This window comes from Alosa pseudoharengus, unplaced genomic scaffold (assembly GCF_046254945.1).
Source record: "Alosa pseudoharengus isolate Yale_2024_CS ecotype anadromous, Long Island Sound unplaced genomic scaffold, YU_APseudo_1.1 YU_APseudo_1.1_scf_6, whole genome shotgun sequence".
Classification (NCBI taxonomy): Eukaryota; Metazoa; Chordata; class Actinopteri; order Clupeiformes; family Clupeidae; genus Alosa; species Alosa pseudoharengus.
In genome coordinates, this window is record NW_027468848.1 from 34,151,323 (window position 1) to 34,166,823 (window position 15,501).

A 15,501-nucleotide genomic window follows, 5' to 3' on the forward strand; every position below is an offset into this window, starting at 1 on the left:
CACATCTAGGACCAAGGACAGGGAAACCCACCAGACTCAGGATTTACTGCTTTGGTGCAAAAACCATAAGCCAAGGAGTACCAGAACTCACAGTAGCTTCACATACCACATCTGATAGCTTTTCCATGAAAAGAACCAGACGAGAGAAAAGAAAACCAAGCTCAATTAGTCTGCCATCACTAATATCTAGTTTTCTTGCCTAAACAAACATGAAATTGCATCACTGTCCCCCATCTGTGCTGGAGCAGGCAAAGGCGGGTGAATAGATCATTACTCTGGCACGAGGGCAATCGTTGAGGCATCGGCCCCGGTTCCAAGATGCTGGCTAAAGTGGATTCATGTCCTCAGTGGCCGCCAACAGCCATTTAAAGACTGCTAATCAACACGCGCACGCTTGCTGGGGAACAAAAGCCCTCCGGGCGAGTGTTAGGTGCCACTCTACCGTGCTCACCTGGCTGGTAGATTTGATTACCTGGGCTGGACGGCTCTTGTAACGTGAGCAAGCTTCGCCTGGATGTGCCTTTGTTGCTCACCTGAATACTTACACAGAGCCATCTCTGCACATGGCAGCCAAAGAAAAGCAACCTGAAACAAACAAACAAAAAAACAACCGAATGACAAAAAAGAGGAGAATTGGGGTCTTTGTGTGGAGGGTTTTGTTGTTACAATGGAGTGCTGAAATAGTTGGTTTGGACGCTTGTAAAGAGGCGAGGAGACATGAGACGGCTGTTGTGAAGGCAGCTGAGGTCAGACTAATAAACACCAGGTCACCAGAGTTCGGGGTGTAAAACGAGTCTGAGAACAGCAAATGTGTCCAGCTGGACCGAACTGGAGATACTCACATACTTCAGCACTTATGTCACTCAATACTTAAACAGCGGCACACTTCGCAATTCATTTTAGTTTGGAAGGGCATGAATAATATAAAGTTTTTTTTTTTTCTCTCGATTTCTCACCAGCTCCGAGTATCACATGAGACATATGCCACACACTTCAACTTTCCCCCGGTCAAGTCAGCGGGAATCACCTGCAGCAATGTCAGCGTACCCAAGCACACATGGAAGCAGTGTGTGTGGGGGGGGGACAGCTATCAGAGACCCCCTCCCTCCCCGCAACACACCCCCCAGTTAGCCTTATCGGCCCCACACACACTAACTCTCTATCGGTGCCATCAGATCCTCCAGCATCATTACAGAACCCAGAAATGGGGCTCAATTGTCACGGAACCCGGCCTTTTCAGTAGGAAAAAAAGAAGCCCTGTCGTTTTGCCTCTCTATGTAACCGTATGCCTGCCTTATCATGAGGAAGAAAAACTCTGTGTGTAGTCTGTCACTCAAGCTATTTGAATATCTGAGATGAGAGAGCTGTTAAAATGTGTTCAGCTCATGGAGTTGTAATGAAATCAGGCCTCCGTTTGGTATGCATTAGGATAAGTGAAATTAAACAATTTGCTTGGCATGATTGGCATGCAAAGCATTACACTGTCAAACAGGAAAAGGTAGTGTTGGGAAGATTTGCACCTGCTGCCACTGAAGTGAAATGCCAAGGATGACATTCGAGGTCAAGTGTCATGCTGAGTGGCATTTGAGAAGCTTTTGTGCTCCCCAGATGCTCTCCATGTTCTCCTTATGATGGAAATAAAACATTCGGTTGAATCGTTGGAGACATTTGTTTGATCGCTGAACCCTAACGGGGGCCATACATGAGCTGCTTTTGAACTGAAGGCCGGCCAAATAAAACAGGGGAGCCAAGGGAAGATTCATGAGGGTGGACTGAGGAGGGCCTGTTTGGGGCCAGTCGAGTGTTACCATGCCAGATCATGTGCTGAGAATATGTCCTCGTCCCTGTGGTTATGAAAGAAAAACAGAAGCCCAAAGCTTTTGAGTCAAAGTTTATTTATTTTATTTTTTTGTCTGATCATAAAAAAAGCGCAATACCATCTCCTATTGATCAGCCAGGAGATAGAGGCTGGGAGGATAACTGAGCGTAGGCGCTCTGCAGCAGACACTGCCTGACTGCTCGGTGTATATTGTCTTGGAGGGTGATAACTTAGAAACCCCGTTTTTTTTCCGCCCCGCCGATCCAATAACATGACCAAGTGTCGCTAGCCGACCCATCGATCCTGTGTCGCGTGTGGACGGGGCGTGTCGCAGACGTCCATTCTGGTGTTTGATGATTATGACTCCTCAAAGCGCCGCGCTGGCCTCAGCAACTCTCTCTCTCTCTCTCGCACTCCGTCTCTCTGATGGTGACCTTGGAGGCTAGCCAGTCGATACCTCGCGACTCGCAGATGGAGATAAGTAGACCCGCCTCTACCTGTGGAGCACTTTAATGATGATTTATCTGTAGATCATCTCGTTTTTTCCCTTTTTTTGGTCGATAGCAACCTTCACCATAAAGCTTCCACTATGGCACATCCTATGATGAGAAAGGGCAAGTTTCCTCTGTGTTTGTCACTGTAGGGTTTTGAGGGATGCTGCCTTGTCTCAGGTCCATTGGGGCCTTCTGTGGCTCATATATATTGCTCTGTAGATTTGGCTAGAGCTCTTTGCTTCTTTGCCATTGACTTCATTTGCGCCATTGCTGTTACTGCCGGAGTATTTGTATGGCACCTCTCAAGGTGAATAGAGTCCCCAGACAATGCCCGCTCATTCAGCAGTGCTGGGCGACCCAGATTAAGACTGTCCCAGAGAAGGCAAACGCTTTTCTGTTATGGGTGACCTACAAAACTAGGCAAGCTTTGATAATTCTACTGGGAGACAGAGAGACAGACAGACAGAGAGCGAGAGAGAGATAGAGAGAGAGAGAGAGAGAGTGAATGTGTTACAATATTGTTTGCATACTGGGATCTCATTAATTGAATATTACAGTATTTGCGCGTCGGGAGAGCTGTCATGTTCCATTATTCATGTTGTTTGTGGTTGTGAAATAGACATCATGGCTCCTCCTCTTTGCATGCTAATTCCATGAAAATATGGTGGATCCATTCTAATGATTGCATAATGTGGAGGAAAGAGAAATAGATTCACAATAATGACTGGAATTGAAAAACAAACAAGCTAATATAAACATGACAGTTTATTTGAAGAGTTTCTAGGCAATGTGTACTACTCATCCCTTTCATAACAATAATTTTACGATGAGACAAATGTGTAAAAAGTCTGCGTCTTTCATTAAAGTCTTCAGAAAAACTTCTTCTCTGCCATGAAAGAATGTTCCGGAGCCAATTCAAAGCAAATCTTGCCTCTTAGATTTGGGACATTTCAAAATACACATGCTGGAAAAGTCATCACTGACAATAAGAATCATAGACAAGAAACGGTGGTGTTGTCTCCTGAGCCCAAGGCTTGAAAATCACTGTCGCTGAGGTATGAGACGAGAACATTTAGATGCAAATTCTAAGACTCCAGTATGCTATCTCTTTGGCATTTACCTTCACAGGCAGACAAAATGAGGCTAAGCATTCTCCTCCCACTTGTGCAATAAGCGCATCAAATAAACCACAGAGACTGCCATCTATGCAGGGAAGCAGGCAGACAAAGTTCCCCTTGTCTGAGGGAAGAAAGCACAAGGCCCACCTCATTAAATGGCCCCCAATGACAAAGGTCCTTCCTCTCCCATCGACAAGTTTGTACATGTGACAGGACCAGTGGCAGTTTAAGCCTCCCCTTTTTCGAGAGCTGTCTGACAAGTTTTCTAATTGGCTCATTGGCTGTTGTGACAGACCGAGTGGTCCACGGATAATTGCATTTGCAGGACAAAAAAGATTGACTCTTGGTTCTTATTTAGTTATCTTGATTCATTATCTGTTCGGAAACAAGACGAACAAATGTGCAACTGCCAGTGTTGCCGTGACGGACACATTATGGAGTTTTAAAGTCAACAGCAAAGTCAAAAGCCTTGTTTAAAGAACTCAGGAAGTTTAATTGCTTCACTGCTCCAAAGCTTAACCAAACATCCCATGTAATGTTTTCCCTAATAACATCTTTCACTGGTTAAACTTTCTGATTCACAAGTTGGCCCCAGCCTGAATTACCTTGCTGACAGACAAAATTTAACATCTCATAAAAGAATTGAGCACAGGTCTCGGTATGGGGCAGCTATATAAACGTAGGCTACTTGCTGCAGTCAGCAGTGGAGGACACACACATACAAAACTACGCGACTAATTTAGATCGCTTGCGCTAAATATGCGAGCCAGCAGGTTTCTCCTCGCATCAGATGTGTGGCTGCCAACTGGCTCGCCTGTGAGTCTGAGAGCCCCGACAATGTGAGTTAAAAAGAAAACAAAAACAAAAAAACAACCCCGAGCATTAGAAAGCGGCAGTCATATTGTGTCTAGTCCATCTAAATGTGCCAGTAACCAGCCTCATTAGCATATTGCCCTGGATGCAGCAATGTCTTGACAGGGCTCCAAAAACCGGGGGCGCTTTGTGCGATTTCGGGCTGATGAAAGAGCCACTGTTGGGGAAGTCTAGTGCTCTGCTGTTGCTCGCCCACACCTCTTGCATATTGAAATCGCCTTTCCCTGAGTGGGCCAGTGGATCAGAGATATGTTTCTGTTTTTCTTTTTTTTTGTCTTTTAAATGATTCCGTCAGGGCTGATTTCGGCATCGCTGCTCTGTTGGGTCATTTATTCAGATTGGTGATGACTTTGCTCGGTTTGGAGGGTTCAGGGGGTTTATTCTAAGTGACCGAACAAAGACCAGGCCCTGGTTCCGCAAAATGGTGCTTGAACCCTCTTTTTTTTTTTGGTGAGATTCTCATGGAGACAAGCCAGCCCGCAAAGTGAAAAAGCCAGCCATTGGGCCAGAACTAAAACTCACATAGTGGCTCAAAGCAATTTTCTGGCTATTTTGTCGGATTTAATCCCCAGTTTGGGATGCCTGGCGACTCGGGAGGGAGGAGAGAGAGCAGGGTGGGGGATGGGGGGGGTGGGGGTGGTTTGCTCTTCAATACGCCCCCCCTGAGACTCCAGATCTGGGTGTTCCCAGAGCCCTGTCCCCATCCACAGCAGCAGTGGCGGCCACTTCAGTACCCCTTGTGCCGCATCCATTACGGGAGCGTTCATCCCTGTCTGTCTGACAGAGGGCGGGGGGGGTGGGGGGTAGAGCCAAGAGGAGCGGAGGAGGGGGAAGGGGGGGACGGGTGATGGGGGTGGAAGAGGCCGTGGGATCCCTCCTGCATCCGCTCATCTGTCAAAGCCCCCGCTAATCACACGTCAGCCAGCCGGGGGTTTGCTTTGAGGAGTCCCCGCAGTCCCAGCACAGGAAATTACCTGCAGATGACCTGGCAGAGTCACTGACCGTCAGCCTTGGAGGCTCTCACGGAGGCCGGCTGAGATTTATAACCCCCATGGTGCACCGTCACTGCTGGCTTTTAATTGTCTGTTTGTGCTGGCTTTGTGTGGTCAGGTCCCAGGTGCTAGAGATATGGTGATGATGCTCTCCATGAAAACCTCATACAATTAGGTAGTGTGTGTGTGTGTGTGTGTGGGGGGGGGGGGGGGGGGTGTGGTTGGTTAGGTGTTGCTTGGGTTATGGGTTAATGGTAAATGGACTTAAATTGTTAGTAGCATAATCAATTATCAGTAAGGTATATAAATTAATTACACACAGCTGTCATTCATTTAATTAGTGAAATTAATCAAATTAATTGAAAACATAAATAGAACATACTGGTATGTTTTTTGCCTATGCAAATACATGTACTGTATTTCAATATTTATGCACATAAGCATTTGTGTACATGTATTTGTTAGACAATCTAAGATTCCTTATACAGAGCTTTGAGTTCAGAATCCTTTCCATCCATCAGAATACAAAAACAATGTTCAAAACAGCACTGTTAACTAGGGCCTTCCAAATTCTACAATACAGAGTTATCATGGATGTAATAGCCAAGTGTCTTTCTGGACCTTCTACAAAAAGACATCTAAATTTTATGTAACTGACATATTTCACTGAACAGAGACTTCAAAGAAAAAAAACCAGGTGTTCTATAGCTGCCTATTTTTCCCAGCTCTTTCTGTTCTAGCAGGGAGAACTCTTAAAAGAAACAACATGTCTCCTGGCTCTTACAAAAACAAGCAGCCAAACTTCTCTTTGTAAAATGGGTCATGTGGCCCATCGAAATGTGTTGGCTGGTGGAAACAGGGTGGTCAGAGAATGCTGATCTTGCCAGTATTTTGTTGGAACCTTTTTGGAATAGTTGGATCCTAGGTCCGGCCACACTGAAAGGTCTGGTGCAGATGGTCAGCTTGGGTTGTTGTCTGGAGCAGGGGCAGTTAGCGGGGAGGGGGGGGGGGGGGGGCGTTCTTCCAGCCCAGGTGTTGCCTGCTGTGGGTTCCGAGTCTTTTGTCACAAGAAACACAGGAGGAAAATGAGCTGAGTGCAAGGTCAGACCTCACGAGACCTCGTTTCACTGCCAGGGTCTGTCCTTTGACAAAGAGAAAGGGGGAAAAGAGAAAGAGAGAGAGAAAGAGAGAGACATCAGTGGCCTTCTGACTGCCTTCTAATGCGTTGAGTTGTTGAGGCAACAGTGTAAAGTTAAATGCTTTTGGAGGGATTGGGCAACAGTGTGCTGTTATCATATTCCCCCTAGTGTATTTCACGGTTTTCTTTTTACTTATACTGATTAACAAGGGCAAAGCAGTCACTGTCTTAATAAACAGATTAAGCATGTAATCATGCACTTATGGGTTATTGATTTAATGATTAGTGATTGGATTTGAATTTCTGATCATATTTAAACTTAATTTCCTATTCTTATGCTTTGCAGGGTACAAAGATATTGTCTTCAGCTGAAGGACAGGTAGTAAGTTGCTCCAGTGTCTTTCACCCAACGGAGTCCTAGAGAGTGGTGGTTGTCATGGGGATGCGAAGCCTGCTTCTGGGCTTTGCCGCTATGGCCCTTCTGCTGCAGCTCTCCCACGCCGGCTTGCTGCGGAAAGTCATCCGGCACCGGCGAGAGACCCTCAGCCCCAGCTCCCGCGAGAACGCGAGCCTGCTGAACCCCGACCAGCCCGTGGTCTTCAACCACGTCTACAACATCAACGTCCCGTCCAGCTCCTTGTGCTCCGTGGATCTGGAGTCGCCCGGCGGAGAGGAGGTCAGACTCCCCCGGCCCGCCGCCCTCACCGCCCCGCTCCCCTCCGACATGCACACCGAGCACACCGTCGACGGCGAGAACCAGATCGTCTTCACCCACCGCATCAACATCCCCAAGCAGGCGTGCGCCTGCGACAGCCACCTGCCCGACCTGAAAGACCTCCTGAAGCGCCTGGAGCTGCTGGAGGCAGAAGTCTCCAGCCTGAGGGAGCAGTGCTCCAGCGGAGCCGGCTGCTGTGGAGCTCAGGTGACAGGTGAGCAGCGGGCCTCTTTAGGGGAAGGTGGAGCACCTGCGTCAGCACTCCTTTGATCTAGAGAAAAGGAGGGTGTGTTGGGTTTGTCAGAGCGGTCTTTGATCTAGAATAAGGAGTGGTTGCGGTGAGGTTTAACGGTCTTTGATTATGTCACCTTACCGGCTCATTGCAGTTACCGGCTCGTTGACACGATGGTCTCATCCTGCTAATGTTTAATTGTCTGGGTGGTGAGTCATGTAGCGTGTGGGTGGCTGACTTTGATCTCATCTTTTCTTTGGCCGCACAGGAGAGCTCACAACCAGGCCCTACTGCAGTGGGCACGGCAACTACAGCGTGGAGACCTGCGGCTGCGTGTGTGAGCCCGGCTGGAAGGGCGTCAACTGCTCGGAGTCCGAGTGCCCCAACGACTGCCAGGACCAGGGCCGCTGCGTGGACGGAAAGTGCGAGTGCTTCGAAGGCTACTCGGGCGACGACTGCAGCCTGGAGCTCTGCCTGTTGGACTGCGGCGACTACGGCGAGTGCATCGAGGGCTCCTGCGTTTGCGAGGAAGGCTTCATCGGCCGCGACTGCTCCGAGACCAACTGCCCCAACAACTGCCTGGGACGGGGCCGCTGCGTTGACGACGAGTGCGTGTGCGACGAGCCCTGGACCGGCTTCGACTGCTCCGAGCTCATCTGCCCCAACGACTGCTACGACCGCGGCCGCTGCAACAACGGCACCTGCGAGTGCGACGAGGGCTTCGCCGGCGACGACTGCGGCGAGCTCACGTGTCCGAGCAACTGCAACAGCCGGGGCACGTGCTTGAACGGTAAGTGCGTGTGCCACGCTGGATACAGCGGCGAGGACTGCTCCAAGCTCACGTGCCCCAACGACTGCCACAAGAGGGGCCACTGCTTCAACGGCAGGTGCATCTGCGACCCCGGCTACGAGGGAGAGGACTGCGGAATCCTGTCCTGCCCCGACAACTGCAACAACCGCGGCCAGTGCGTCAACGGCCAGTGCCTATGCGACGTGGGATGGGAGGGCGAGGACTGCTCGGACCGCTCGTGCCCCAACAACTGCATGAACCTCGGCCGCTGCGTCGGCGGCAAGTGCGTGTGTAAGCAGGGCTACACCGGCGAGGACTGCAGTGTCAAGATGTGCCCCAACAACTGCCACGGCCGCGGGGAGTGCGTGGACGGCAAGTGCGTCTGCCACACCGGCTACACAGGCAAAGACTGCAACGAGCTGACCTGTCCGAGTAACTGCAACAACCGCGGACGTTGCGTGAACGGCCAGTGCGTCTGCAACCGAGGATTTACCGGGGAAGCCTGCAATGAGAAGATGTGCCCCAACAACTGCTTGGACCGCGGGTACTGCGTTGATGGCAAGTGCGTCTGCTTCGAGGGCTTCACTGGAGCCGACTGCTCCGTGCTCACCTGCCCAGACGACTGCAATGACCAGGGCCACTGCCTCAATGGAATCTGTATCTGTGACATGGGATTCACCGGCAATGACTGCTCTCAGAGTAAGCACCATCACACCTCAAATCGTCTCTGGTTAATGTACAGATATTTAATCAAAGGGTACACAGTAGGTTATAAATGTCTCATTTTAGAAAGAAACGTGCATACAAGTGTAAGTAACTAGAATGAATATCAAAGACCAAGAGTGCCAAACCTCAATTGGTCATAATGTCTCAATGACAAACCTCCATTCTTATTCTTTCTGATCTCTGAGCTGATTTTCATAAGATAATATTTATCCTTTGTCTTCTGTTAGAGTAAACTCAAACCAGGATTCATGTTTCAAAGTAATAATCCCTCATCCCTCATTCTGCCAACATCTTAACATGGTGTACTGTGATCCCTCCGACAGTCAGCCCAGTGAAGGATCTGACCGTGGTGGAGGTGGACCCAGAGACAGTGGACGTGTCCTGGGTGAATGAGATGCTCGTGACCGAGTACCTGGTCACCTACGTGCCCACTGCGCCTGGTGGTCTGGAGCTGGACATGCGCGTGACGGGAGACAGGCGCCAGGCCACCATCCGCGAGCTGGAGCCCGGCATCGAGTACCTCATCAGCGTCTACGCCGTCTTCAACAACAAGATGAGCTTGCCCGTCAGTGCCAGAGTAGCCACGCGTAAGTCCATCTCTTTTTTATTTGTTGGGCTTTTTTGCCTTTATTGCGCCCAGGAAGAGATTGACAGGAAGTGAGCAGGAGAGAGGCATGGGGAGGGATCAGGAAGTGACCCGGGTCCCTTAGGGCACATGGACAGCGTGCCGCACCCCCCACACCTGCGTAATACCATCTCTGAGCGATACACTATGACTACATGGTTGATTGATTACGGTAAAAAATAAGGAACGGTGAAAGCTGATCTGGGATTGTATTTTGCAAACAATTACTTAGAGTCCATTTCATTTATTTAAATAGTGCAATTAGCAGGCATTAGCTTAAGGCAGTTCACAGAGCCTGAGGTCTAACCCCCCCGCCCCCCCACCCCACCCAGAAGATCTAGCATATGGCAACAGTGACAATCCTGCTTTCATCTGTCAGTACTACCCGAAGACAACAACAACTAATTAGTCATGCTCTCGGATGAGGATGAGGGGGTGGGGATGTTGTTAAGGGAATACAGTTGAGGGGGGCTGGCAGGGAGGTGCAGCAAACTTGAAAAAAAAAATAATTCAAATAAATACTTTATCTGTAGCCTTCCAGGGCAACGCTGGGTAATTATGTTAAAGTATGCATTTAGCACTACACTGGAAATTACCAGGTCACGAGAAAAATAGGTTAATTAAGAATTTTTATACAAGGACTGCGTCAAATGTAATTATGGGTGAAAACAGGTGAAAATTACATTTGAGTGTAATTCAGCTTAGAAACACTTTCAAGAAAAACATCAATGAAAGTGCTTTTAGGCTTTTTTAGGCTCAGGGGGGATTTGCACATACAAACACTGTGTGGCTGGATAAATGCGGTTTTAGTCACAGCAGCTTCTCCTTGTGACAGATCTTCCCCAGCCAGAAGGCCTGAAGTTTAAATCAGTCAGAGAGACCTCTGTGGAGGTGGAGTGGGACCCCCTGAATATCCCCTTCGACAGCTGGAACCTCATCTTCAGGAACACCGTAAGTCCACTTGATTCAGCTTTCTTCCTCGCTCCCTTTCCCTCGGGCAGCCATTGATCTGTGAGTGTTGATGAGTGTTTTCGTCGGTCTGGGTTGGAATCCTTTGGCCAAGCGTCCGTGATTATCCTTACTGCTCAGTGGGAGGAATAGCATATGTGATATGAAAATCTCCCTTCACTGTAAGGCTCCGTAATGAGTCGTTGTGCGTCTGTGGGATAGAAGTGCACGTATCCTGTGGAAAAAAGGCAATGGCGTGCCGATATGTGAAGGCTTGTTGTCTGGAAGCGTATAGTTTCATGGGACAGGGGAAATAGCCCTCGTCTGACTCGTCTGGCGATGGCTGTAGTGACTTAGTGCCACAGGAGAGTTTTTGTTGTCTCCACTAGGTTTTCTCTTGGGGCTTTGGGAGCTAAAAGAAAGTGGTTCTGTCAGAACATGTGCACTGGATCAAAACCACCACCTCCATAGAAAACACACACCCACACACACATCTCCACCCACAACTCTTTCAAAAACGATTAGGTGCCCCTTTGCTCCTTTAGAAAATGTATGCCAAACAATGAAAGCCAGTTACCACTCTCCTGACACTGCCAGAAGTGTCACTTGAATCACCAAATTGAACTGTCAGTATTCCATGATGAGATAATCCAACCGTCCATTTCATTCAACTTTCATCCTGTCAGAAATGCTATTAAGCCCAGCCAGCAATATACCAAGTGTAAGCTTTTAGTAAGGTAAAATAAGAAAACACATAGAATTCAGATGATAGTAACTCTCAATGATTTTTTTTGGTGGACGTTTAAGTGGACGTTTTACTTTATATCTCATTGCTTTCACACAGTGGACATTGAACCAAGCTTAGTTTCTTTGGCAACAATTGTGTCTTTCTCTTGGCAACTTTGTGTCTCTTTTCACTGGCACCTCCTCAAAGATGTCAGCCCTCAGAAACCTTGGTGCAACGCACAACACTGACCTGTGGTGGCCAACTCTCAAGTGTCGGCCTCCGCTTTTCTTGACGGACATAAACAATGTGTACAATGCCTTCAATCACTGTTGACAATGGGTTCTGTGATGTGCCTTTGATGACAGAAAGAGGAAAATGGGGAGATTCTGAATGAGCTGAGCCCGCCTGAGACCACCTTTGAGCAGTCTGGTCTGGGGCCGGGCCAGGAGTACGAAGTCAAGCTGCAGGTGGTGAAGAACAGCACTCGCGGACCCCCTGCCACCAAGAACTTCTTCACAAGTAAGCAGTTGTTCTGAGCTATTAACCTGTAGCCAATTTTAGGACCTGTTGTTGAAATACAGAAAGGAAGGGAGAGAGAGGAAAAACAGAAAGAAAGGAAGGAAGGGAGAAAGAAATAAAAGAAGAAAGAAATAGGGAGAGAAAGAAAGAAAGAATGAAAGAAAGAAAGAAAGAAAGAAAGAAGGTATGAAGGGGTTAAGGAATCAGACGGAACTATTATTATAAATCCAATTATTGTTAGAGTTGATGACTTCCTGTGTTGGCACAGGTGTCATAACTATCTTTAAGCCAGTAAAACCAGCATTAAATTTAACATCATTATCCTGAGGCTCTGAAGCTCCCGCCCTTGCCCCTTTTTGCTTTTCTTCTTTTCCTTCTGTTCTCCTCTCCTCTCTTCTGTGACTGTCTCTCTTGAGCAAATGTTGGAAGTTTCACACCTGTCACTGGTGTTATTTGTCAGGGCTTTGTAAAATGTCTCTTCCAGCTCCCTTTCATTAAAAATAATCTCATTACCCTTTATTGGGGTGATTCTTGACTTACAGGAAGCAATAAAAAGCCGAATGTGAGAGGTTGCCCTGTTCTAACGTTAATCATTTTTGTAGGGCTGTTCTGTGCTCTGGCTGACATTTCAGATCCACACCACACAGCTGGCTTGAATTGGCTATGATAATAGGCTAGTTCAGTCTATTGTCAGAAACTAAGCAGGCCCTTTGGGCAGGCAATCAGATAAAAGGTTACAGTCCAAACAGAAGCCTATTTCAATGGCTGAGAAGGGCATTATGAAAGTGAAAATGTTAGACATCTGCGTTTTGGCATGTCATCTTCCAGAATGCGAACAGTGTTTTCCTCACTTCTTTTCAATAGACTCTGGTATAATAAAGCCCTCAGTCGGGGAGCCAAAGTTCCGCTCTCTCATGGTTTTGTGAAAATCTTTATTGCCTGGCTGCATACGGTCGCCGGGTCGCAGGCTCTCCCCTCCTTATTTACGGCTTGCAAAATGGCCGCCTCCTGCGCCAGCATAAACAAAATCCATATGTGGAAAAGCCATTAGCTACCTGACATTTCCCTTTCATTCGCCACCAACCTCCCAACACACACACCCCCTCTGATTTCTGCTGGGTCTGTGAATTCCAGATCGGGTTTTATGCAGAGAGGGAAGCAGCTATGGATTTATGAGCACCGGGAGGGCCCAAAGCTTCTGGTAACCTGAACGCTATGACAGGCTAATGTTGCACGCACGCAGAGCTGGGGGAACCGGTGGCTAAATCCATACCGTTCACACTGTTCTCCATAGGCCTCCGTAGACCCGTTCCACCAGCAGAGCACTTGTGGTATGAGGCGTGGAGGTTGCACGTTCTGACAGCGCTAAGTAGGTGCTAGCTATGGGGAGGCCCCCCATGCCATTGGGGTGGTATGAAGAGCACTTCATCCCTTCAAGATCTTCCCAATGCTGGGACCTCACTCTCAGGCAAAGCGGCTTGAAGCGCACAAATGCAGATTTGGCGCTTTATCTTGTGCTCACAGAAGGACGACCTCTCAGCAGTTGCCGCGTGTGACAAACCAATTTCCCCTCCCTGAGTACGAGCCTTCTAGACACTCAGAATACACAGTCTAGGGAGAGTTTTTATAATGATCTCATGTGTGCTCAGACTGATAATTCCCAAAGCAAAGAATCCCGAGGTGGAAACCATCAGCGGTAGAATGAATATTAATTTCAAAGGGAAGAGAAAGTTCAGAAAGTCATTTCAGGCAGTGTGGCAGTGATAACTCTCACTGTTTTTTAATGTCTTCCATATTCTCAGTGATATCTTCCACATACTCTGTCTCTCTCTCTTTATTGCTGTTTCTCTTTTCTCTCTCTCCCTCTCTTTTCTTTTTATGTGCACTTTTACACTTTTACTATCTGTCTCACAACCCACTTTATTTCTCTCACTCTTTTCTCTCTCACCTCCCTCTCCATACATCTCTCTGTCTCTCTCTGTCTCTCTCTCTCTCTCTCTCTGTCTCTCTCACCCCCGCCTGTCCTCTGCAGAGATCGACTCCCCCAGCCAGGTTGATGTGCGCGACGTGACCGACACCGCCGCCCTAATCACCTGGTTCCAGCCCGTGTCTCAGGTGGACGGCGTGTCCATCTCCTACGGGCCCAGCGAGGACCCGTCCGACCGCAACACCGTGGAGCTCTCCTCCTCGGACACGCAGCACCACCTGAGCGACCTGCACCCCGACACCGAGTACGAGGTTGGCCTCATGGCCAAACGAGGAGAGGTCACCAGCGTTCCTGTCTACGAGACCTTCGTCACAGGTGAGTCTAACAGCATGGTCACAAAGCTCCGAATCACTCTATAGACCGCTTCAACTGTGCAAACAAACGTGCAAGACAAGTTTTAGAGTCAACGTTTCAAAGTAGCTGTGTTGGTTTTGAACGTTTCAGCCGGAAACCCTCTAGGAACAGATTCTATACACATTAGGCCTTATTAAGGCCATATTTTAGTTCAGAGCCTCTTAGAGTTAATAATTAGCCACTATTAAAGCATCATTAAATCACTATTAAAGCATTAGTACAGTTTGACACATCTATAAAGGTGTTATTAAGGTAATAGGGTCATTATTGGACAACTATTACTGTAATGTTCTTATTACTCTAAAGTACAGGAAGAAAGCTGAATCCTTGTCAGGAATTGTAACATGGATTGGTCAAAAAATGCAGCAGGGTTATTACTGTACCCTGGGTAAATAGAGGCAATTACTCCCTTCTTGAGATGCAAGCATGTCCAGGATGTACATGATTGTTTCACGGTGCTCATGAGGAAACGTTTACCAGGTATCCCTCTAGCAACCTTGGTTGGGGGGACCACACACACAACAGCAGGAAGATCTACATCTGCAGAAAACAACACCCCCAAAAAAGCTGAGCTGTTGTGTTGATGCATTCCAGATCTGGATGCCCCGAAAGACCTGCAGACGCTGGAGCTGACTGATAAGAGCATCACCCTGGAGTGGACCAACAGCCGGGCCAAGGTGCTCAGTTACCGCGTCAAGTACGGCCCGCTGTCCGGTGGCGAGCATGGAGAGACGGTTTTCCCTGCCGGGCAGCAGGACACCACCCAGGCCAAGCTTACGGGTGAGGCCCCCACCCCGCACCCACCCACCCACCCCCCACACCCGCACCACATCGCACATCAAACACTAGCCACAACAGCAGGTGGCAGCGCCCCAGTGAATAGAGTGCGGAAGCTGCCAGGAATCAGGGGGAAAAAAGAAGTGTGAATTGTGTGTGTGTGTGTGTGTGTGTGTGTGTGTGTGTGTGTCTGTGCATTTGTGTGTGTATGTGTGCGTGTGAGAGAGAGAGAGAGAGAGAGAGTTAGTGAGTGAGTGAGTGAGTTCAAAGTTAATCACAAACACATACTTGACTGTTCTTCCTGTTCATTTCATCTGCCCTTGGCCATGTACAAGAGGCCATTAAATGTGTTAGCAGTGTGATGCTAATATGTTATAATGTTTGTTGTGGCGCTCATAATTCCAGCTCATTAGCACGTGGGGCAAAATTGCTTGGCTTTCCATTAACGCTATCAAAGAAGATCACTTTCCGAGAAAGCAGCTTAAGAGCATCTATTCCCTCTTTGTTCAAGTTGAATGGGAATAATTCAATGTAAACTCCTCCTCTGCCAAGCATTTTGCCTAAGCAGTTTGACGGCCTCCCTAAATTTTCACTAGTATATTCAATAGCCTTATTTTGAAATGGGCTGCCTTTTGTTTATGTGTCGCAAAATCGTTTGCCTGACCAC

The 15,501-nt window shown here is 48.2% G+C and overlaps 1 protein-coding gene across 1 annotated transcript in view; it reads left to right on the forward strand.

Annotated features, from left to right (window-relative positions):
• Positions 1-6,824: 6,824 nt before the first annotated feature.
• The window catches only part of tncb (tenascin Cb), a 33,364-nt gene continuing 24,687 nt past the window's right edge, over positions 6,825-15,501 (forward strand). Inside the window, exons 1-7 of the mRNA XM_076270245.1 lie at positions 6,825-7,363; positions 7,650-8,870; positions 9,221-9,484; positions 10,358-10,473; positions 11,563-11,716; positions 13,749-14,018; positions 14,652-14,837. Of these exons, the coding sequence (XP_076126360.1) occupies positions 6,871-7,363; positions 7,650-8,870; positions 9,221-9,484; positions 10,358-10,473; positions 11,563-11,716; positions 13,749-14,018; positions 14,652-14,837 (2,704 nt within the window). The 5' untranslated portion in view covers positions 6,825-6,870. The remainder of the gene's footprint in view (positions 7,364-7,649; positions 8,871-9,220; positions 9,485-10,357; positions 10,474-11,562; positions 11,717-13,748; positions 14,019-14,651; positions 14,838-15,501) is intronic.